Below are 25,563 nucleotides of genomic sequence, written 5' to 3' on the forward strand. Positions count from 1 at the left end.
ACAATTGCTAAAAATAAACCTTAGATTTTGTGCTATAAAATATTTTATGTTTTTTTTTAAATTTATTTGTGCATAGCTTGTTTTCCCTGCATGCTCTGAATGGATATACTGTGGGATAGTTGGGGAACCCACTCTCATTTAAAAAATTTTGAAATAATAGGATTTGGGGAAAGCCTCTGGAAACCATGTTTTCTCAGAAAGAGCACTGGAGAAAGCTTTTGAAAATAATCAGGAGTTCCAAGTTACTTAAGTAGCAAGCTTATGTCTTTGGGGGCTAGAGGAAGCCAGGTTGGACAAAACCACTGCTTAATACTTCTGTTCTGATGCAGTCCATAGGGCTCCATTTTGGCTAAATCATCATAATTCCCACCAAGACAGCACAGAATGATAATGGTTTTATTTATTATTTTATATGCATTGCCAGTATATGCGAAGTTTTATAGCTGCTATAAATCCAGAGGGATTATCACAGCTGTTACTTATTTTAACAGGTCACAATACAGTAGTTTATGCCAGATGGCTTGGAGAATGTGGAGAGAAAAAATTTATTCAGGCAGCCATATAGATACTAACTTAGGTATTTGTGCTCTGAAATTAGTTTGCATTTGTTGTGATAAGGGCTGAAGATAAAGATCAGTGGTAGAACACTTGACTAGCATGTGTGAGGCCCAGGGCTCAATCCCCAGTTGTGCAAAACAAAATAAAAAAAAATTGTTGTATAAAATACGTATGAACAAACAACAATTCTTTATGAATGAGTGATCCATTTTTATATTTTGGTGATCTCTTATTTGAAGGGATGGGGTAGCAACAGTTCTAATGGCTGCTACTCTAGAATAGATGAGAAGCAAAGTATAGCCACATTCATATCTATGACAGGAGACATTCAATAGCTTCAGGGAAGTAAGCCTCTGTGGCAAAACTGAGTATCCATCACTGGGTCTTAGTACATTTTAGAGCCAAAGAAAATAAGACTGAGAAATAGCTCTGGGCAAACACCAAGAGTAGGTAGATATGGTGGAAAAGGAGTAGAACTGGAATTGGAACCCCCATGGGCACCAACAAGGCCATTTGGGGATAAAAAGTTTACCCAGATCTGAGCATGTTTCTGACCATACAGGTACTGAAGTTTCTAGGTGTAGTCATTAATTATGAACACTCAGCAGAAATGGAGAGAAATATATTGGAAATTCCTTGCGAAGTTATCTTGGGTTCCAGTTCTCATAGAGTAATAGATAAAATGAAAGACTTACAGGAAACCTTGTAGATGGTCTCTACCATTTTTTTGAAGGGGGAAAAAAACAGAGGATCTTTAAATTCAGTCATTTTTTTTTCTTTAAACAACATCTGTATGCTGGAAATTAGACTGTCGAGGTACTTAGACTCCCTTGGCAGATTCCCTCTATTCTGCTTCTCCTCAGTCTGGCCTCACCAGTTCACTTCCTCTTTAGATTTCTACTTCATGCTGGGAGAAGATAATATTCTCAACATTCAATACAATTCAGACTCCAGGTCTAACACATGGCTGAGTTTTCTTAGTAAATTCTCTGTAAATACCACCTCTATAACTAAATGAAATTATGTACAATTTAAAAATCCATTTTCCCAGCTCCTACAAAGTAGGTGCCAACTAAGATCTTTTGGCATCAAGGAAATACTCAATTAAGTGGATATCCGTTTTAAAAAATGGATATTCCAGTATGCAGGGAGAGGCAGTATTTCAGAAATCAATGAGTTCATAAATGTCAACTGATATAAGTAGTCTGTACCATGGAAACCCACAACATAGCTGGTAGAAGAAATACAGCTTTGAAAATGAATAGGCTAGACAATGCAGAAATGCCTGTTCTTCTTGGAGCTGCTGGACTTCCAATGACTAGGTTTTTGGAACACAGCCCTAAGTCTGGAAATAAGTGAAAGCTTACTCAGAAGGATGTTTTTCAAGGCTGTAAATAGTTGTCAGGGAGCCCATGCATTTCATCCTGAAGGCTCTTGCTCAGGTAATTAGTTTTTTAGTGGACAGATGTCACCAGGCTATGGGTAAGTTTTGTAGCCAAAGACACTGAAGCCAGAAAGTAGCTCTAGGTAAACATTAAGGAGAAAGTACGTATGATGGGAAAGAGGTGATCTGGGCCTACTCTCAATTCCAACTGTAAGGAATGAGCTAGAAGGAGGGTGAGAGAAATGACAGCTGAGAACTAAATATCAAAGAGCGAGCTTGGAAATCCAAAAAGTGTCTTAGAACTGTGTTTCCATAGAGACCAATAATAAGCCTTCTTAATAAAGACCCTAAGTAATCAGCAAAGCATTAAACTGTGTTTTCCATCGTCTGATTAAAGAGATAGGAAAATGAATTACTCAAGGTAGGCGAATTCTGGAATAAAATCCCCAACATTTCAGTGGCTTATTTCTCACTTAGTAAGTCTAATGCAGGTCATTGTATAGTCATTTGTGTACCTATCTTGGGGATCCATCACCCCCATGGGGCCTCTGTTCAGCAAGCAGAGAAGAATATGGTAGGGAATGGATAGGAGCTTTATGGGCCCTGCCTGGAGACACACATCACTTTTATCAGTGTTCCATTGGCCAGTTCCTCTTCTGTGTCCAACCTCATGCTGGAGAAAGGACCACACCTCAATGTTGGGATTAACAACATCAGTGAAAAAGATTTGTTTTTGAGCCACACTGTCAGTCAGAGATTCACACTCTAGGGCCCATAGGTAAATCCCCCCTGCTCCCTGATTTGTGTGAATACTACAGACACTTATTGGAACATGGTGCATTTTTACCACTGTGTTTGAGCTACCCCAGCAGATGAGAGTGATTTTAGCAGAGACCACATGACTTGCAATGCTGACAATACTTTCTGTCTGACTCTTTTCAGATCAAATTTGTCCACTCTTGCTGTAGATCTTCATTAGCCTAAGGGAAGAAACATTTGCAATTCTTTCTCCTGAGACCTGGTATCCTTGGCTTTCAATAAAAATAAGTGTGACACCCATGTGGACATGGGTATAAACTAAGTCCTTAGAACTTTAGCTCTATGAGGGATCAGTCTCTGCACTGTCTCCAGTAGCTATACTTGACAGTAAGTATTTGAACTTTTGAGCCATAGGAAACTTTAGGTATCCTAATCATGGCACAGGGCATGGGAATCACAGGGGGGTGGGGAATATACAGTATGAGCCCTGTATATGAAGACCTCAAACAGAGGTAGGAAGGACCCACCAACATCATGCTTTGTAACGGTTGTCTTATTTACTCTTTTAGCATACCTCTAAATTAGATATTCTTACATTCATTTCACAAGTGAAGACGCCAAGTGTTACAGAATTAAAGAATGTTCCCAAAGCCACACTTGCTAATGGATTTGGAAGGTAGGATTCAGGCATAGGTCTTTCTGAGTTTAAAGCTCATATTTGTTTGTTTGTTTTGTTTTTCTCTATGGGACTTTATAAAACACTTCAAATTGAAATAATGTGGTTATATTAATTCCATCACCACTGTTAAGAACCACCTAAGTATTAAACATTTCCCTATGAAAGGGCAAATAATTGGCTGTTTTCATCACCATTTACAGTTCTGCACTCCTCATCGTCAAGGTTCTCCTTTGATGGAGCAGCCCTGAAAACCTAGAGCAAGTAGTTCATCTGCTTGGACTGTGTGATTTGTGACTTGGCCATCAGCTACCTGCCGTCTTGCCTGGGATTGTTGTGGAGGGCAGCCATTTTGTTCACCCTTACACAAATTCTCTTCTCAACACACTAGGAAATTGGAGCTCACACATGATAGAGCCTCCCTCCAATTGAAGTTGGTCTTAGAGGTTGTTAGCTTTAAGATAGATAGCCACTGAGCCTCACCCTCAGTGTGATGCAGCAAGTTTGGGTGAGGGCCTGTGTATATCATTTCTGATGCCCTCCCCATTGTTTGATTTTGTTGCTCTTGCAGATCCTTCAAGTAGAATGGCTAAAGAAGCAAACAAATAGTAATCCTTGCCTTTCTTCGACCCATCCCAACCCTCCACAGACTTTCCCAAAGCTTCCCAGATCCAGGTCTGCCCTCCTTACTAATATCTCTGACATGTGGCATTGGCATTCTTGATCACACTGTGATTTTGCAATTCTGTCATTCCCTAGCTTCCGATGTGGGGTCTGTCCCCATCCTGACCTGCTTCTCTGACTCAACTCTCTCTCTTCCTCTCTGCTCACCTCTTCCTTTGCCTTTAAACTTTGTGGTTCATGGGCCCCTGGTTTTTGCCCTGGACACACTGTCTTCCATGGGAACTCCTGCCAGAGTCCCTGTCCTTGCTGGCTGCTGGAGCCCCTCCAAACCGGTTGGCATGAGCAAGGTTGGAAGAGTACTGCCAACACAGACTGACTTGAGTTCAATGTGATTCTTCATGTGACCACAATAATTAATTCATAGTAATGCCAATTAGAAAGTATTCTTTACACAGTGCTCCTGCATACCCCGTGATTTCTTGTGACCTTGGCAAAATGTGTGGAGCTAAAGGCCTCACAGACAAAATCTTGCTTATATATTCAAATCTGCCCAGGGCATCAACCTCTCCCTTTACAAATAGACAGCCTAGTCAGAAAATAGTCAAGTTTCCCCTAAATCAGTTTCAAAAGCCTCAAGACAAATGAGCAAATGGGCATTCCACAAGGCCTCTTTGGATAATTTCATTCATTGGTTTCCTCCTTGCTATATATTAGATTGTATCTCATAAGCATTGTTTTAAGTGGCCCTAAATGACTCTGTCTTCTGCACTGGCCTGTTATATATAGAACCTGCCTGCCTAAGGCATGAACACACAGTGTCATGGTTTTTAATCCTGATTCAACCTCGGAGCTGGTCTAGTAAATCATCCTTCCCTGGAGATTAATACATGGCTGCAAAGGCATTGTCCTTGCAGTGTGTTTAAGCCAGGGAAGAGTGAGTTGTGTATAGATGTGAGGCTGCAGACTCCAGAGATGAATGGGGGGAGGGGATGCAATGTCACATCTTTCCTGCCCCTCTACCCCTGTTACATGCCAGCACATGCCATAGCTGATCTCAGTCCTTTGCCCCAGAAGGAGTTCTTGCCATGGTTGGCATCTCCAATTCTTCTGCTGTGGCCAGAGGCTGGGGACTGGGATGTGAGAGGGGAGCCACGGGGGTACAATTCTGAGCAGCAACGGTGGGTCCAGCCTGTTGGTTGATGTGGAGTCTGCCACCACTCTTGGTATGGGTAACGCGCAGCCCTAGCGCTCGCGCTATCGCACAGGTACAAGAAATCCGGATCCGGGATCCTCCGCAACCTCTAGCTCGTGGAAGCGCACAAGCCGGCTCCCGCGCGCCGCCGAGTTTCGGGCTGGGGGCTGAGACCTGCAGATCACTGCGGCTGGCAGCAGGGGACAGATTCTTTCTAGCCTGATTTTCTCTAGCCCGGCGGACACCGGAGATGTTCGCGGAGCCGGGCTGCTGTCTGCGGAGCGTTGGTGCAGCCTTGCTTGCTGCTGGGGAGGTTTGGCTGCCGCAGTCCTCCCCATTCACTGGGCTGTAAATCGAAGCTGTCTGCGCGGGCCAGGCGCTCATCCCAGCGTGGCCCCGGGGCTACGTCCCGCCCAGGTCTCCCGGCACCTGATTTCCCAGTGGTCAATTAGGTGGCTCAGCCTGCAGCATTGAAGCAGTGGTGGGGCCAATGCCCCTGCTTTGATGGAGCGCGCCGTGCGCAGAGACCTCCCCAGTCGACTTCCTCATCAGAAGGCAGCATCCATTCATAATTCTCTCTCCGCTTCTGGACCGAGTTAGACTGGAATTGGGCATGGATTCCTGCGATCTCTCTTCTTGCATCTGAAGGAGAAACTAAGATAAAAGAAAAAAAAAAGGAAGGAGGAATGCGGTCGTAACGCACTAAGGCGCTGGAAAGCCCCACGCCCCCCCTTCCGAGGCCTCTCCTTTGCGGAGAGAGGGAGAAGAGGCAGATCCCCAGCCCAGCGCCCAAGCCAGCTGCTGCTTCGCTGCGGAGCCGGCACGCATGCCTACCTCACCTGACGGCCGCATTCCCGGGGAGCCGGCACCCGGCCCGGCGGCGCGCCCGGGGCGCACGGGCGGTAGGATTTCTGCACCTGGCGAAAGATGCAGGGGCGCCTTGCCCAGGGCCGAGCCCGAGCCTGAACAGACGCCCGGGGAGGCTAGCCTCGGCGCGGCACCCCACCGCAACCCCTCGGGATCCTCCACGACTCGCAGCCCAGGCCACGCGGGTGTGTGTGAGAGGGGACCAGCTTGGGGGTGGGAAGGGGTATGGGCAATTGACATAATTTTAAACTAAATTTTTGCACCTCTGGGGTGAGGGTGAACTTGGGGGTGGAGGAAGCATGGACCACAGCCCAGCTGCGCGCTAGCCGGAGGAGAGGAAATCCCCGAGGCTGAGGTCTGGGAGAGCCTGATCTCCTTGGCAAAGCTGAGTGAGGGTGAGCTGGCGGTCAAGGTGGACCGCACATAGCTTGGAGGGACAAACGGAACAGTGTTGGTTTTCAGGGACATTTTTATTATTATTATTTTTTTAAAAAAGCATATTGCAGCTGCAGCTTTGAAGTTTGCCGCCTCCTCCCCACCCCCCTACCCTCATCTCGGGTTTTGGGGCGGGGCGCCACTTTTCCAAGCTGCTGTCCAGACCCTTAGCCGCTGGGTAGAGGGGTCTGCAAAGGCTGCATGCAGTGTTAGGTGGTGGGCGGCCTGAGGGAGACATGGGGACTTGACGGAACTGTGATTGGAGAGCTCCCTGAGGCTTGGCCTGGGGAGAGGGTGCTCTAACCGCTGGAAGTCAGGGATCCCGCTCAGGGTTCGCTCCTGTTTTTCTGCCTTGCTACTTATGTTGGGTGACATTTTGCCCGTGCAGGGGTTTCACTGTCATGGAGCTGTGACGCTGAAGAGCAGAGAAACTGTTAGGATGGGCTGGAGAAAAGAATCGAGGGAGCTGGAGCTTTTCAGTTTATGGCAGTGTTAACCCCATCGATTCTGTTCCCTTGGCATACCTGTCCCAGGAGGTCATCATCCATGGCCATAAGTATGGCTGCCTGGCAGATTAGCCTTGCTGGCTCAGAAGCTGGACCAAGGCTGGAAGGTGTTTGCAGTAAAAAAGCAAAGCCCTACTGGACTCCCTCAGGGGAAGGCTGGGCAGAACTGGCCATTGTGGAATAGTGTTCTGTCATAGCATGGTATGCTTTTGAGTTTGGAAGCTCTTGTTTTATGGGTTTTCTGTTTTGCAGTTGGGTGCCCCTCGGTCACCAGTTTGTTTTTCACAGCTGCATGTGAGCAAGGCAAAGATAACAGCATCTAAAAATAGCCCTGCGGCTGGAGATGCAGCTTGCTTTGACCCCACCATTCCAGGGCTGGGGTCTCCCTTCCCAGTTGCCTGGTGGGAGCCAAGCTTGAACTGCCAGATAACCTGAGAGTGGAGCCACGCAGACTCCAGGCGGAGGTCAAGGCTGGGAGACTGGAATGCCAGTCTGTGTGAAAGGGCAGGAGATCTGCCAAGCCCCAGCTCTTCTCGTGGGAGACCCAAAGAAACTGGGCTGCAGGATTGGAGGATGGGAACCTGGAAAGGGATCTCTTCCTTGTCTCTGTTATGGACATTTGGGCTTTACATTTTCTCTGAGTTGCACCCAGCACTATACATGGGGCTTCCTACTCTGTGTTTCAGGAGCAGGCAGGCCACTCCCCCCATCTTAAAGGAGTTGGGCTTTGAATACAGGGGGAACCAATGGGCCCAGGTAACACTTAAATGATACCAGATTCCTAGTATAGCCAGGACACCACTCCTTTCTTTCTTGGTGTGCCAGAGGTATTCAGCCTTTCTGAGGGATGCTGCCTTCAGCTAATGGGGCAAGGGGCCACATGGAATGGATTCAGGAAAGGGCTGAGGAAATTTCAGTAATGACAGCAGAGAAAAGGAAGTCCAGGTCTTCTTCTTGGATTCCTAGATCTTGTGACCCTGTTGGGCCTCTCCCATTATTTATATCCAAAAAAACCTCTGTTTCTCCCATGTTCACTTTTCTGCAGTGCAAGAGTGGAAAATTCCAGCTTTAAATAAAATGGACTCTGTGTTCCTGATTTGGTTGGATAATGGGAATTATTTTGCAGGAATTCGCTGGTAATTGCTGAAAAAATAAATGGCCGTTTATGTACAGCAAAAGAAACAAATTAAAGAGCAAAGGTGTGAATGATCAGCACTGTCTCCAAGTTGGATCTGGAACCTCTCAGGCTATTTCTCTCTTTTCTTTCCTAGTGAATGTTGATTTCAAAACTTTACTTTTATTTTCTGTAGGTCACAACTTGTAATCCTTGGGAAATATTAAGATATGAATCCAGATCTAGAGAATGAGACTAGACAACAGAACAATAGAGAAATCCATCCTCTTTTGGTCTCCTACTAAAGTCTAGCAAATAACAACTGGTACCTCTTAAACATTGCTCTCATGTTTAACTCTCTGAAGAAACACAAGACAAATGATGATTAAATGCAGCCCAGTGGGCCAGGGTGTGGGCATCCTACTGTCACCAGCTTAGAAGAGTATAGGCCATCTATAGAAATTTAGAGAACTGAGAGCTGGAATTCAGATTTCCCAAGTCCATACCATTGGTTTGGCTCCTTCTGTAACAAACAAGATGCCAATGCTCCCTTGGTCTTAGATTAAAGGTCAGTTTCTTTTTGAAATCAAAACCCGAATTAGCAATTGACTAAGGGCCTCTAAAGAGCATATCATTCAAGGAAGGGAACATGGAAACCCTAAATCTCAGACGGATCACATAACATTCTTATATAAATAAAGTCTAATCAGCCTTTTGGTTTGCTGTGAGTAGCAGCCTGCTCTAGTCCCCTTTTGTGGATTTGCCATTCTCTTGAGACTTGGGGTCCCTGCTGGGTCCTCTGCCCAAGTCAACAGCAGAAGGAATTGAGATTGTGGACGACTGCTCTGGAAGGAGCAGTTCTCTTCTAAATACATGGCCAGAACTCAATCATATGTCCACATCTAACTGCCAAGGGCCAAGGAAGTATAGTCTGTGCAGTCTGTACATGATTAATATGTTCTCTTGCGTTAAAGGAACCCCCACCCCACCCCTCCACATCTTCTTTGGAGTTTTGAGTTTGACCAAATTCAGTGCAGATCTCCATCTTCAAATTATTGGCAATCCCACCTCAAAGGAATTCGGAAAGGCATAGAATCAAAGGCTCTCATAGGAATTATTTGGTTCAGCTTTTTTGGGCAAAGTGTCCATCATTAGTCCCAGCTTCTGGATAACTTTTTTTCTGCATTATGCAGATAGTTTAAGGCAGAGCTGGAGTAAGAACCTAGATCCACATTTCTTGGCTCACATTCCTTCCACCATGCCATACTGACCCTGCCCTCTTAAGAGAGCAATTATATAGGATATAGTTTCTGAAAGCTGGCATCCTTTCCTAGTGTGTAGTCACTAAAAGAGCTATTTAAATGATTTAAAATCCATGTACACTTCCCAATTCTTATAGTATAATCATTTACAGTCAGGAAAAGAATAACCAGGCATTAATCTATGCTCTATACATATATTAGTTCATTCAGTCCTCACAATAATCTTATAAATAGGAAATGTTATTACTCCCATTTATAGGTGAGGAAATGGAGGCATAAAAGATTGAGTGGCCTGCCAGAAGTTTTCTGGTTAATAAGTGACAGATCTGAAGCTTGATTCTGAGCAGGATAGCTTTGACTTATTTTACTAGGTGTCTTCTCTGATCTGTTGGTTTCTTTGTTCAGTCCGTTCTGGGTTATATAATTGGTATAGAAAATACTCAAGATTTCTATTGGTATAGAACATACTCAAGATTTAACATTCTTACTCTCATCTTTTTAGCGAATGACCTTGAAAGTAGGTGGCGGGAAGTCATTGGTAAACTTGCTGAACTGAGGCTTTGAGCTCTGAGCCTATGAAATTAACACAAAGTACTGAGCTACTTAGTTATTGAAGAAGCCCAATGCCAAACCTCCAGTTCCAGTAGCCTAGTGAGGCTAGCCTGCCAGCCTTCAAGCCAGCCTCCCTCCCTTCCCCTTCCTTCCTTCCTTTTTTCTTTCTTTCCTTTCTTCCTTCCTCCCTCGTTCCTTTCACAAGTTTTGCTCATCATTGTGTAGGTAGCAACTTGTGAAAGAAGCCAAAGTTTGTGTATTTGTGGGAAGTGCTATTGAATGAGTAAAGGCTGCTTTGATGTTGAAAGGTAAAAGTGGACATGGTGAGGTGGGTCCTTTGCTACTGTGGCATGATAACTCACCCCAAGTCCTATTGGTTAAACAATAGCTGTCCGTCTGTTGGTGTTGAATTCTGCTGTCTGGAATGAACTCAGCTAGCCATTCTTGCTGGGCTTTCCAGGGGTAGGTCACATGGCATGTCACCTGAGGGCTAGATTCACATGAAATGCCTAACTGACTGTGCTTCTGTCCCTTTTTATATGCAGTTTCAGGAATTTTTTTCCCTTTCCAGCTCAGGGTCCCTAAGAACAGAGAGGCAAAAGCTGCCAGGCATTCTGATTGAGTCCATGGCCAGTTTTGCCAACAATAAGAAACAAGTCCCAGGTCCAGGAGAAGGAATTGATTGAGGTCATAAATACCAGGAGCAGGGAAACAAACTGCCACAAAGGTGAGACCTCAGGATTTACAAATCCAAGGCTTCCCAAAGGTTTCAGGAAAAGTTTACTGTATACTGCAAAGTATGTAAAATAAAATCCATTAGTTCTACTCAGTGAAGCAAGACTATTATACATGCTTGGTTCTTTCTCCATCCCTAAACTAATGAGCCATTTATTCCCTAAAGGAACACGGAAGCCTGAAGAAAGGAACTGAAGTGTGTGACTTCTGCTCTCTTGCCTCCTCTTTAGTAGTGTCTCAAAGGTATCCTTCTGAAAAGCCACAGCATGGGCTTAGAGAAATGGCTTGGAGGTTAAGAGCACTTGCTGCTCTTGTAGAGGACCCGGGTTCTGTTCTTAGCACTCACATATAGAAAGACTCATAATCAACTGTGACTCCAGCTCCAATGTCCTCTTCTGGCTTTTCAGGCACCTGCACACATGGAGTGTACACGTATAGCATACACTTAGGTGCGCGTGCACACACACACACACACCCCACACATATTAAGTAAATATATTTTTCATACAATGTATTTTGGTCATATTCTTTTCCCTCCCCCATCTCTTCCCAGATTTTCCACAACTCCCTACCGACCCAACTCTTGGTGTTCCTTTATTATCTCTCAAAATCAATAAAACAGAAATGAAAATCAAACCAAGCAAACAAACCCCAGTAAGACAAGATAAAACAAAACAAAAAATGCATACAAAAAATGGAGTCTGTTTTATGTTGGGCAACTCTCCTGGGCATGCATACCGCCCTGGAGTGTGGTTGATATTTCAGTGACACTTCATTGAAGAAAAGAGATTTTTCCTTTTCCTAGCAGGTAATTGCAAATAATTTCTTGATTAGGGATGGGATTTTCTATACACTTCACCTTCTCCATGCTAGGATTGTTGTCCTATTTTATGTATGTCATCACAATCTCTGTGAGTTCATCTGTGTATCAGCCTTATTGTTTCTGGAAGACACTGTTTTCTTGGCATCTTCCACCATTGTAGACTCTCGGTTTTCCTACAAACATCCCTGAGCCTTGATGGGTGGATTTTTCTGAAGACATCCCACCTAGGGATTAATAGAAAGTTGCCCTCCTCTGTGTGCATTGTCCAGTTGTGGGTCTTTGTGTTAATTCTCACATAGGGCAAGAAGAAGCTTCTCTGATGAAGGTTGAGTGATGCACTAATCTTTAGTGATGCACTAAAACAACAGGATTCATTTCATTGCTACATTTTTTTAACAGGATGGAAGTTGTAGGTTTTCCCCTAGATCTGTGACCTATCTAGTCTCAGGTTCTCGGCCACTTTAGCAGTAAAAGAGATAACAGTCCAGGTTTTCCAGCAAATTACAGTTTTGGAAAGTTGGGACTGCACCAACGGAATGAGAATTCAGGACGATTTCTGGTCTTGCAGAGCAAATCACACATTGTGATAGAACTTAGCATGCACGTTGGAAGTCCTTGCTTCCTCAGGGGTTAGAGCTGCTTTCATGATTTAATTCTTGTGGTCCAATTCATATTATTTTTCCCAGATTCCAGAGTTACTACAGTCAGTGGAGGCACAAGGACTCCTATCCAATTTTGCTCTCTTCATCAAGACTCAAGCATCTACTATACCCCAGTCACTCATTTGCCAGACATGAATGCATATAGCTCAGACAGTTGAGTCATTTTCTAAGAATTTTCCTGTGCTGAAGAAAGTCACCTCACCAAGATCATGCTCTTTCTCAGATGATTACTGGTCAGTACAAGTCTATAAAGGCCTGGTCACTTTGTCTCAGTTTAGGACAACTCTGCAGAGCCATCTCACTTCCAAACACTTCCATGCTTTCTGGAGTACTGGTCCAAGATTTTGTCATGACTATATCACAACCCAGCTTCTTTTTGCATTCAGTCTTGTTTGATTCAGTTTCTGTACAGGTGTTGACCCAGTGAGCATTTCCTAGAAAAATTTCCCCACACTAGTGTCTATTTCCAGGGAACTTGACTTATGATACTGTGTAAGCTAAACTATTTTCTGATCAAGGTTGACCCATTGTGGGCATGTATAGAAGCAAAATATCTCGCTTGGCTGTTTACCAAATGCCTCCATGTAGGAACAGATAACTGGCACTTGGGTAACAACATAAGAAGATGGGCAAAGTTAAGTCTGGTGCCTGATTACTCTATGCCTTACAACTTCCCTGAAAGTTGTTGTTGGGGGGTAGGGGTGTGTGTGTGTGTGTTTGTGTGTGTATGTTTGTGTTTAAGGAATGGATGATTCATGGCATGGATTCTATGTTAAAAATTGTGGCTAAGCACTCTCCCACCTGATTATTTCTTCCTTTGGGCATGGCATTGGCAATCAAAATTTATCTTTCAAATTAAGGCTATAATTATATTTTGATAAAGATCTACCAACTCAATGAGAATGAAGTTTTGAGGGTTGCCAGGATACAGATGACTCTGGGTTATAGAGAAGAGGTTGCATGCAGAATACTAATAAGTAGTTCAGTACTCTTATCTAGACCTTTCTAATAGCATCTGATAATGTGGGCCCATCAAGTACCATTTCTCTGCTATTATTCTAGGAGGGTAAAAGTGATGAAAGTTATAAGCAGGGTTTTATGAATGAAAAGGTGATTCATCAGATGTCTCTTGGTCTGCCTCACTGGAGTTTAGAAATACAGTAATAATTATGTGGCATTATCTCAAAATCTAGGAGAAAAAAGCTTATTCTTATTTTCTTGCCTCTTCATTTATGGTAAATGAAACATAAATGGCTCTGGGTTATTGGTTTTCATTGGGAATAGGGACCCATGTTTGCAATGGGGTTTACTCCCAGAAGACTAGAAAGAGAGAACAATTTCTGTTATTATATAATTTTCTTTTCCATTTTATTTTCTGATTATTTCTCAACGAATAATCTGTCTGATAATCAACAAATAATAGGGCCCTCAAATCCCACTTGAAGGACCCAAGAACGTTTAAAATGGATGATGTCAATGGATGAATATAATAAATAATAACACGGTACTGTAGTTCTCAGCATGACATTATTATGGGAGAAGAGGATAATGTGATTTGAGTCATATTCAACTTTTATATGCTGCATGAGATTTTGTACAGACATGTGAAAGCATAGCACATTTCTATGACTCGGAAGTCTCAGTACTCCTTTCCAGTCAGTCTCTCACTGCTTTTGCCAACCCATTATTGAGACTTTCGTCACATAGATTAGATTTTCCTGTTCAAAGTTTCATAAATTGAATCACTAGAATGATTTTAAGAAAAAATCTGGTATCTTTGATTCAAGATGGTATTTTTTGAAATTAACCCCTATTGCAAGATATAACAGTAATTTGGGTTTTCTGTTGCAAAGCAATAATACACTGTAAGAAGATAACACATTTCTGCCAAATGTAGTGGCAAGATCTTATAGTCCTAGTACCAGAGAAGCTAAAGCAAAATGGAAAAGTGTTTGAGGCCAACCTTCACTATATAGAAAGTACCAGGCCAGCCTAGGCAACAGGCAATACCTTGTTGTAATGTCTCCCCCCCCCATCCACTGGCCCCCACCAAATATATGAATATCACAGCTTATTTTTTTCCTTTCAGTTGCAGTGTTTCAAGTTTGAAGCTATTAAAAAATTCATAAGAATATTATTTTTTTAATATTTAAATTTTTATTTATTATAATTTATTCACTTTGTGTCCCAGCTGTGGCCCCTTTCTCATCCCCTTCCAATACCACTTTCCTTCCCTCTTCTGTTCCCATGCCCCTCCCCCAGCCCACTGATAGAGGAGGTCCTCCTCCCCTTCCATCTGACCTTAGCCTATTAGGTCTCATCAGTTCTGGCTGCATTGTCTTCCTCTGTGGCCTGGTAAGGATGATCCCACCTCAGGGGGTGGTGATCAAAGAACCAGCCGCTGAATTCTTGTCAGAGACAGCCCCTGCTTACTAGAGAACCCACTTGGAGTCTGAGCTGCCATGGGCTACATCTGTGCAGGGGTTCAAGGTTATCTCCATGAATGGCCCTTAATTAGTGTATCAGTCTCAGAAAAGACCCCTGGGCTTTTCAGAGGTCTCAGAAAAGACTTCTGATCTCCCTGTGGAGCTCCAGTACCCTCCAGCTCTTTCTATCTCTCCCTTATTTCATAAGATTCACTGTGCTGTGCCCAACATTTGGCTATGAGTCTCAGCCTCTGCTGGGTAGAGTCTTTCAGAGGCCTTCTTTGGTAGGCTCCTGTCCTGTTCTCTGTTTTCTCCCTCATTTAATGTGTATCCCATTTTCCTTTCTGAATGAGGACTGAGCATTTTACCCAGGGTCTTCCTCCTTGCTTTGCTTCTTTAGGTGCACAGATTTTAGTATGTTTATTCTATATGTCTAATATCCACTTATAGGTGAGTATATACCATGTGTGTCTTTCTGCTTCTGGGATACCTCACTTAGGATGATCTTTTTTAGTTCCATCCATTTGCGTGCAAATTTCATGATTTCCTTGTTTTTAATAACTGTGTAGCATTGCATTGTGTAGATGTACCACAATTTCTGTATCCATTTCTCCATTGAGGGACAACTAGGTTGTTTCCAGATTCTGGCTATTACAAGTAAAGCTGCTATGAACACAGTTGAGCAAATGTCCTTAGTGAATGGACATCTTTTGGGTATATGCCCATGAGCTGGATCTTGAGGTAGTGCTATTCCCAATTTTCTGAGTGCCAAATTGATTTCCAAAGTCATTGTACAAGTTTGCACTCCCACCAGCAATGGAGGAGGGTTACCCTTTCTCCATATCCTCTCCAGCATGTGTTGTCACTTGAGTTTTTGATCTTAGCCATTCTGATGGTGTAAGATGGAATCTCAGGGTTGTTTTCATTTTCATCTCCCTGATAACTAAGGATATTGAGCATTTCTTTAAGTGTTTCTCTATCTTTCTATATTCCTCTGTTGAGAATTCTCTGCTTAGCTCTGTACCCCATTTTTTAATTTTTTTTGTTGGTGTACAATTTCTTGAGTTCTTTATATATTCTGAATATTAGCCCTCTGTCAGTTGTAGGGTTGGTGAAGATCTTTTCCCAGTCTGTATGTTGTCATTTTGTTATGTTGACAGTGTGCTTTGCTTTACAGAAGCTTTTCAGTTTCACGAGGTGTCACTTTGTAATTGTAGGTTTTAGAGCCTTTGCTGTTGGTGTTCTGTTCAGGAACTTGTCTCCTGTGCCAATGAGCTTGAGGCTATTCCCCACTTTTTCTTCCAACAAATTTAGTGTGTCTGGTTTCATGTTGGGATCTTTGATCCACTTGAGTTTAATTTTCTCCAGGGTGATAGATAAGGGTCTTTTTGCATTTTTCTACATGTGGACTTCCAGTTAGACCAGCACCATTTGTTGAAGATGTTATCTCTTTTCCCTTTTATGGTTTTGGCATCTTCCTGACAATCTCTTGATGAGTAAAACGTTTTTAATTTGACAAAGTCCAATTACTAGTATTTTATTTTATAGCTAGATCTTACTAAGCCCTGTCAGAAAATTGTGCTTCTTTTAAGTTTACAAAAAAAATTCTGTGGTATTTTCTTTTAGAAGTTTTATGGTTCTATCTTTTATGCTTAGGTCTTTTGTCATCTAATTCTTATATATGGAGTGAGTGACAACAGTTAAAATGTATTTGTCTTTATATGTCTGTTTAGTTGTTCTAAAACCAGTTGCTTAAAAAAGTTCCTCCCCCCATTGAATTAACTTACTGCCTTTTCCCAAAATTCATCTGTCTATGTTTGGTTCTGCATCTAGACTCTTGATTGATCTATATGTCTACCCTTTGCCAAAACCAGATTGCCTTAAGTTGTGAAGATTTATAGTAGGCCTTGAAATAAAACAGTATAGATCCTTCAATTTCATTTTTCTATAAAAAAACATTTTAGCTATTCTATAACCTATGCATTTCCATACACTTTTTAGAGTCTGCTTGTCAACTTCTTACAAACAATACAAACATCCTGGCACAGACCTGCACAAGCTAAGAATGGACAAAATTCTGGCAGAGAGGAGGAGAGGCAGATAGAATGTTCCACTCCTAGCTGAGGAGCTATTGTTAATTGCTATCTGTTTGGTGAGGAGGAGTCAATTTTCTTCAAGGGTATGGCTTCTGGTAGGTCAACTGTCCTCCAGGGTAGACTTCACACTTAAAAATATTTGGTAGTACAAATTACAAGTGGTTTTTTTGTAAAGAAGATATAAAGTTGGGTGAATAAGGAGTTGGGGGCATATTGGAGCAGTTGAGGGAGGGTGACTATGAAATTTTTAAAGAGTATTTTCTAAATCTATGATGGGGGGGTTGGGGATTTAGCTCAGTGGTAGAGCGCTTGCCTAGCAAGCACAAGGCCCTGGGTTCGGTCCTCAGCTCTGGAAAAAAAGAAAGACAAAATAAATCTATGATGGGATTTTTGACTGGCATTGTTCTGAGTCACTCAAATGCATTGAATTTGGGATAAATGAATACCTGTAACGGTATTATAATTTCAACCCCTGAATATGTTATGTTCTTCATTATATAGTTCTTTAATTTATCTTATTAATGATAGCAGTTTTCAGTTTAGAAATCTCAGACACTTTTTGTAAGATTTATCCCTATGCATTTGATTATTCTGTTACTATAAAGTGTATTCTTTACATTTTTAATTTCATTCTTTAATTTTTCATAATATATGCATACACACAAACACACGCTCACATATATATCTTATTTGGGGGGGGGAGCACCAGGTCTAGAACACACTGGCCTTGAATTTACAGTGATCCCTCTGCCTCCCAAGTGCTAAGATTTAAGTATGTCTCCCTACTATACCCAGCCATTTGATTCTTCTATATTGATCTTATAACCCACACGGAGTGATGCATTTCTAGATTTGCTTTTTAATTGTAGAAATGTTTTATAGATTCTGTAAGGATTTTTACTTACTTATAGTGTCTAAATAATAATGACTTTCTTTTCTAACTTTGCTTCCTGTTTTCTTACACTGGTGAGAATAGATGCTTTGAATTCTTCTCCATCTTCGAAAACAGTACAGTGTTTTACCATCAAGTATGATATAATATTAACTGTAGTCATTTTGGAGATAATCTTCACCATATTGATATTAGAGTTATTGAGCTTTTGTACACTTTGTTGGAAAGCATTTGTTCCTTTTCTAGTCACTAAAAGAATTTATATGAGAAAAAAGAATATGAGTTGATATCAATGCATTCTTAAATATTTGGATACAGTTTCCTAGTCGTGAAACTATTTGGACCTAGATTCTTCCTTATTAAGAGTTAAGAACTAATTCTATTTCTTTATAAAATATAGGAATATTTATATTTTTCTATTTCTCCTGTGGCCCCTTGCTAAGTTCTTACAGGATTCTTCATATAAGTTGTCTAATGTATTAATAATATAGACCAGTGTACATGTAGACCAAAAATTTCACTTTAAGTGGAACAATGCTAAGAGGAGGATAAATAAGGAAGGGAGTCCTGGGGTGGCGATGGCTAAAATGAAAAACATTTGCAAGTGGTTTCTCCTGAACAACTGGTTCTGATGGAAACGATTTAAAGTAATGGGCTGATTGAAAGACAAGAGTAAAACTAAAACTTTTTTTCAACAATGGTGAAGTATGTACTAGTAAACTGCCCAAAAGGATTCTGAGAAAAATTGGTACGAAGATAATAGAACTTCAAGCATTCTAAAGAGAATGGCCTCTGAGTATTTGTTTCTTTGTAGACAACGTGATCTCATATACCTAGTATGTACTTGTGATATGTAGTTTTTACCTTCTCTGTTTTATATCCATCATCTAACCTAGGTATCAAGTCACTCAAGGAGATTATCCCAACGTTTATTCATACTGAAGTTCAGGGTTAAGCATGTGCTAGACAGTTAATAGTGACTGAATGAAAGACAGCTGAAAATTTTCATAAACAAATACATGAATGAACAAATGAGCAGGCAGAATGAAAAATCATATGGATTAAGCTAAGCAACACTAGAGTAGTTAACATATATACAAAAAAGAATATTTTATGCAATAAAAATTCTGCTTGGTGTAACAAAACTTGGTGTAATCCTGGAATACTTAACCCCTAAGTATAGTAGAAAAGAGAGGACCAAGGCTCCTGGGAGGCCTCAAACGGTCAAGCCCAGAAAATGGTGTACATCTCTGCTGTTCAAATCATTATCTAGCACATTATCTAGTTCTAGCCCTAGTTGAAGCCACAAAACAAAGCAACCTATGGGCATTTAGTAAGAGCTAAGATCAATTAGAAAGGGGTAAAGGGAACCCCCCAAACTGTTACTGCTCAGGCTGGGAGAAGCCTCAGCCTTGAAGATCTTAGAGGTGTTGCTGAGGACTGGGTCCTGCCCCCACTTCCACTACTTGCCACTCTGCCGCTAGAGCTTGATCTTGTTGGCCTGCCTTTCAGACCTTGCTATTTATCCCCCTGAGGCTCACTTCTTGCTAATGAACTTTTAGAAGCCATCTTCTCCAGAAGAAACCGAGAGCAGAACAGAGCACTAATAGACTCCGCCAGCAGTTCCCTGCTAGGTCCAGCCAGAAGCACAAATGAAGAGAGGCACAATGTGGGTCAGGGCAGGGAGTTTTGATGATGAACCTCCCAGGAGTCAGCAAAGCAGCCCTGCTCTGGGAGGCATCCGCGCTAAGCTCCTGCCAGCTGCTGAAAGACAGCTCCCACAGTCCCTGCCTGTGATCTGGAGTCTCCTGTTCAGGATCAAAGTGGCTGCCTCTGCAGGGCCCACAACTGCACGCACAGTGAGAGCCCAGCGGCTTCAGAAAACACTGCTGGGCATCTCCTGGGTAGCCCAGGGTGTCAGAGCAAGCACAACAGCCAGGCTATAGGTCCATTCTCGGTTTCAGTACAGGGCAAGGATTAGAAATAATTGAAGGCCGAGTCTGTGGGATGAAGCTAGAAATATAGTGAGTTCTCAGAGGTGTTAGTGGTGATGACCATGGAAACAGGACAAAATAGTATCTCTCATCATTTTTTAAGTTCTGGTAGACAATACAGAAAGCCTATTTTATTTTATTTTATTTTATTTTTTATTTTTTTCCTCTTGGAGGCTACCTCCCCAAGCAGGGGAGTATTCTAGCATAACCAGTCTTCTAGCTCTTTAGCATCAATCAGTGGTTAGGTTTGGAATTTCTCACCTTTTATCTTTAAAAGCACAGTTAAGGCAAGGCGTGGTAGCACACCCTTGTAATGCCAACACTTGTGAGACTAAGGCAGGAAGATAGAGAGTTTGTCGTTACCCCAGATTATACCTGGTCAAGGCTAACATGGGAAACTTAGGAAGAATATTTACCAACCCTTCCCCCAAATAAACAAACAAAGTATTCCACCATCCTAAAGGTAGGGTTAGATAGATTGAAATCATGAATAGAAGTAAGGTAGTAGAATTTTCAAAAAATTTGCCATGGATGAAATGAGAAGTGAACAGGTTAGAGGAGACAGTGAGAAGAAAAATAAAAAGGGAGAGCTTAGCACTATAAAGTGACAGAAGGCTTCGTCTTCTAATGCCTCTCTTAACCCTGTTCCTGTAGTATAGTTTTACTGCTCTTAAATACCCAAGCTTGATCCTACTTAAAGGCTATGCCCTGTCAGCTGTCTTAGATTAGAATTCTTTTACTCTTCATTTTCAACCAGCTCAACTCTTCACTAGGTCAGACACCTGCTCAAATGTCATCTTCCTGTGCACCTACCTAGTACAGGTTCTTCAGAAGTGGCCTCCAAGACAATTCCTCAAGTAAGGCAGAGGGGAAAAAAAAAACGATCTTAAGAGGCATGCTATCTAGCAGTCACCACGTGGGCAACTAGCGCTTTGGCCTGCTAAGGATCTCAGAGCACAGTGTAGCATGTACTTCAGAGTTAGTCTAACTTCTACAGACACTGCTATATGGTTATGGAGTTCTTTTAGGAGCAGTAGATGACTAACACCTATAACTTGCCCTGTGTTTAGACCAAGCATTCTCCCATTATCACTGGGGCGGGGGGGAGATCACTTTCAGATAGTACACTTCAAGGAGTAGCAGGAGAAGCCTTTGGGGTGTTGAAGTGGATGCTGAGGGGATGTCAGCAAGATGCTGAGCATCTGCTAAGCCACCCTCTCCAAAATAGCAGCCCTGACATAACATCTGTATGTTCATCACTATCTGTCTCTTCTGCTAATACAGAAAGCTCCAAGGAGAGAGAGAGACCTCATTCATCCTCCAGTGCCTTGGACAGGGTAGTGAATGTTCAGTAATGATTCCATGAATGAGTAAATATCCACAGAAAGATGGGGATTTGTTGACATTACTTTTATCCTAAGCATGTATAATTGTAGGAGAAGAGGGCATAAATAAGTTGCAGGGACAGAGAGAAGTCTGACACAATGAGAGGGCATTCTGGTGTTTGAACATGAATAGATAAAGAAAATAGCAGGTCATGGCAGTTCCTCGATTTAATTCTTCTTGGGAACTCAGGGATTTCCTTTTTGCTGTAGATGTAATAGCTACTACTTTTGCTCCATAATACCAGATGGGAACAGCAACAACACTGCAGGAGTGTCTTCACAGATTGGGAAATGTGATATCCAAGTCAAAGACTGTAAGGCAAGAAATGTGAGAAGGGTGGAGAAAGGGAAGGGGAGACAGAATGAGGGATGAAGTGCAGGTCAAGAAAGCAAGAAGCCAAGAAAGGCCTCATAGACTCCAAGAACTGCATCCTCCCCTGAAGTGTTCATTTTTGAGATGAGCATTTGGTGCTTGAGCAAATGTATCTGGCTCGAAGCATTACTTGTAAATCGTAATGCTCTGTTGATTCAGGCCCTGATCTGTGTGCTTCAGGCCATTGGCTTCAGTTTACGCTGAGAGGAAGGAAGTTCTGAGGTTCAGGAAGTCCCTGAACTGGCAGCTTCCTTAGACTTCCTCAGTAGCTCCTACTTTCTACAGGAGCATTTCTCAACCTGGGGGTCACTACCTCCACAGGGCTCACATATCAGATATCCTGTATATCAGATATTTACATCGCGATTGATAACAATAGCAAAATTATAGCTATAAGATAGCAATGAAAGTAATTTTATGGATGACCAGTTGTTAAAACAAGTAATATGACCTTATAGGTGTTTTGGACCATTGTATGACCTTAAAATTGAGCTCTGGGTTTATGGTACTGACGCGTTTAAGTTGTTTTTCAGGTTGGCCTCCATATTTTAACCTGTATTTTTAAATTTTCATTTATTTGGTATATATGTGCACATGGCATTTCATGCATGAATAGGTCAGAAGCTATTGGTTCTTTCCTTCCTTCATGTGGATCCTGAGTATCAAACTCAGGTCATTTGTCTTGGGGAGTAAACATTTTAGCCATGTTGCTGTTATTTTTAATCTTTATTCTTATTGCTATAAGGACGAGAGGCTACAAAAAAAATAAATACTCCTCTCTTCCTCTTCAAAGCTAATTGTAATCCATTCCTTTTCCAATTATGGTGTTTGCCCATATTAGTCTGACTTTGATATGTCTGAGTCAAAGAAGCTCTGTGGAGAAAGTCAGTATCCAGACCTAGAGGGTATTGAGAAGGCACAATGGCTTGGGCAACTTACTCTGAGAATTCTAGGCAAATAGTTCAACACGGACCACAAAGGCTTCCATATTTCCATGTATGTCCTCTTTCAGGCCTGTACATTGGCCCATAAGACAAGTCTGGTTCAGCATTTTGACTGGCTTGGTACTTACAGCTTTCATTTGGTAGTCTTAGACTTGGAAAACCATGTGTTATAACAGAGTTACTCCGTCAGCAGACTCCTAAAGACAATATGGAGGTGAAGTTTGGAAAGCAGCAGAACAGCAGCAGCAAGGCAAAGCCCAAGTTGATAATCTACAGATTCCCAGATTGGCTGGGCTGGTCCGCTAATGCCAGTGTACAAAGGATCCTTTTTTCTTTGTATCCTCATCAACATTTGTTGTCATTTGTTTTATTCATAACAGCCATTTGGACTAGGGTGGGATGGAATCTCAGTTGAGTTTGAATGTGTATGTCCTTGATGGCTAAATAGGTTGGACAGTTTTTCATGTATATTATTTACCATTTGTACATCTTTACCTGAAAATTGTCTGTTCAGTTCAGTTGCCTAATTTATTGATTGAGTTATTTGTTCTTTTCTTCTTTTTTTTTTTTTTTGTGGTCTTCATATACTCTGGGTATTAATTTCCTATCAGATGAAGGGAAGGCAATGGTTTTCTTCCATTCCGTAGCCTAACTCTACTAGTTTTTTTTATTTTTTTCTTTGTAATGTAGAAGCTTGTTAATTTGATATTGTTACCAACTGAGCTGCATGAAATGTCCTCTATGGAGTCATGTGTTTGAAAGTTGGATCCCAAGCTGATGACACTATTTGAAGAGGTAGTGGGGATGCAGCCTAGCTGGAGGAAGTGGGCACTGAGAGCGTGTTCTTAGGGGATAAACTGTATATTCATCACTGTCTGTCTCTGCCCTGATTCACAGATATGGTGTGCTGAGCAGTCCTTCTCCCACATTGTCTACTGTCATGATGCTCTGACTAACTATACTGAGAAACGGCAAAGTTAGTTCTCTATAGTCTGAAATCTTGAGCCAAAATAAAGATTTCCTTCTTTAAGTTGTTTTTCTTTCAAGTGTTTGTCACAGTGAGAATAAATTAAGCATAAAGGCAATCCTATTTGTTTGTTTATTTACATCTATATCTTGAAACAATGTTTCATGTATTCAAAATTGGCCTTAAACGTGTTATGTGCCTGAGGATGACCTTGAACTTCTGATCCTCCTGCCTCCATGTCGCAAGTTCTAATTTATGCCATACTGGGGATTGAACCTAGAACTTCACTATATGCTAAGGCAGCACTCTACCAACTGAGCTACATCTGGCAATTCTTGCTATTACTTTCCAACTTACTAGAATCCTGTTCAGAAAATCGTTGCTTATGTCTATATGTTGAAAATGTCCTCCTGTGTTAATTTCCAAGCTTGAGGTCTTACATTAATGTCTTTCGCACATTTTATGTTGATTTGGTACAGGATGAGAGATGCAGATTCAGTTTCAGTCTTCTATATGTTGAGATCAGTTTTCCCAGCCCCACTTATTAAGAAAGTTGTCTTCTTTCAAGTGGATGTTTTTGACACCTTTGTCAAGAGTCAGATGGTTATAAGTACGTAAGTTTATTTCTTAGTCCTGTATTCTATTCTATTGGTGTATGGTACTGGTTTTGTACCAATATGCCATCGTTTTGTTACTCTGAAACTGTAGCATAATTTGAAATCAGGTATTTTTTTCCATCTAGCATTGTTGTTTTGCTCAGGGTTTCTTTGATTATTTGCTGTCTTCTGTGAATTTTAAGTTTCTTTTCTAGTTCTGTCAAAGATGCCATTTTGATGGAGACTGTGCTGGGTCTGTCAATTATTTTTTGTAGTATTGCCAGTTTAACAATATTAATTTTGATATTCATGAAAATAGAAAATCTTTTCATCTTATGGCTTCAGTTTCTTTAGTGTTTTTTGACTTTCATTGTAGCGATGTTTAACATACTTGGGTAAGGTACTTTTTAAGTATTTTACTAGTTGGAGACAATTGCGAGTGGGGAAATTTCCTGATTATTTTTTAGTGTGTTCACTACTGGTACATTAAAATGTTTTTTTAAATCCTGTTGCTTTGTTAAATTTGTTTATCATATATACAGTTTGGTAGAAGGGTGACTGATGGTAAAAGCTTAATTCAATGTGTATTTACTCATGTATTTACTATTTATCTCCCTCCTAAGCAGAATTGTAATCATCCCCTCTGTGCTTCATATGACTCTTGGCCTATACACAGTGAACTATCCCTCAGACTCTTACCAAAAGGTTTTTCTTAAATTTCATATTAAGTCATGTCAAAAAAAATTGTCCATATTCAGCTTTTTTACCTGAAAATAGAAATTTCACAGTTCAACTGAATGTCTTAGCTAATGTTTATCTCTTCTGGCATTTGTCCTCCACTCTGCTAATCCTATCTATCCACCAGTCCTCTCCCCAAACTATGATAGCACTTCATCTCTGTACTCCTGGAATCAGAAAGCATTTATTTTCAAGCATTATGGAACTCATTTTCTCTTCAATGTGAACACTTGATCTCACCTTGGATTATCATCTAATTTGCCTAATCTGACTACCAGGCTATGAACTCCTTGAGAGCACTGCTGGTGTCCTTTTCTTCTCAAAGCACTTCTGTAGTCCTTTGAATGTTATAATGGGTGAAGTGTTTCCTTCCCTAGACCTAAGTGTGGTAGACACTACAGTCAGTTTTCTACTATGATTTATTTCTCTCTTCCCTTCTTCTTGACCCATCTCTGTAGCAAATCATCTGAGCAAAGAGAAAGAATAGAAATATCTTGAAACTGGGAAGGAGGTATAGGGTATCATTTCTTTATTTGGAAAGACTGCTGAAGTTTGGTATCATTTGCTTACTCAAGAGTGATGAAGTCGAAACATAAATTTGTCAATATTCATTATTTGAATCTACAGAAATGTCTATGTCACATCATTCAAGCCAGACTCTTAATGTGTTGGCTCATGCACAGGTATTCATGGCTGAAGTTGTCTGATCCCTGTGTGTCATCCGCTCTCCAAGTCCACAGTAGTGCAATTCCTATGGAGGCTCCTTGCAGCTTCTGGTGAGCCTGTGGCCTTTGGTAGATTCTGCAATAGTTTGCAGACTTTTCATTAGAAGCTCTGGATTCAAAAAGAGGCTGGTTCATTTCCCCTTTCCCTACAGGTGCCAACATATGTGTTTGATCTCTGGGATAAATGCCAAGACCTCCAGGCTTGAGTTTTCACATTTCGGGAGATCAAAAGCTCTCCCCCCACCACAGAGGCTTCTCCGTACTGTTTCTCAACAAAG

The 25,563-nt window shown here is 41.6% G+C and overlaps 1 protein-coding gene across 3 annotated transcripts in view; it reads left to right on the plus strand.

The window, feature by feature from the left end:
- The window catches only part of Nhs (NHS actin remodeling regulator), a 358,921-nt gene that overhangs the window by 274,319 nt on the left and 59,039 nt on the right, over window positions 1-25,563 (plus strand). The window contains exon 1 of one of the 3 annotated variants that reach the window (XM_060375275.1): window positions 58-6,245. The exons of the other annotated variants lie outside the window; for them this stretch is intronic. Within the exon in view, the coding sequence (XP_060231258.1) occupies window positions 6,020-6,245 (226 nt within the window). The 5' untranslated portion in view covers window positions 58-6,019. Of the gene's footprint in view, window positions 1-57; window positions 6,246-25,563 lie in introns of those variants that run through there. 3 annotated transcript variants of the gene reach the window in all.

Source organism: Meriones unguiculatus, chromosome X (genome assembly GCF_030254825.1).
Source record: "Meriones unguiculatus strain TT.TT164.6M chromosome X, Bangor_MerUng_6.1, whole genome shotgun sequence".
Classification (NCBI taxonomy): domain Eukaryota; kingdom Metazoa; phylum Chordata; class Mammalia; order Rodentia; family Muridae; genus Meriones; species Meriones unguiculatus.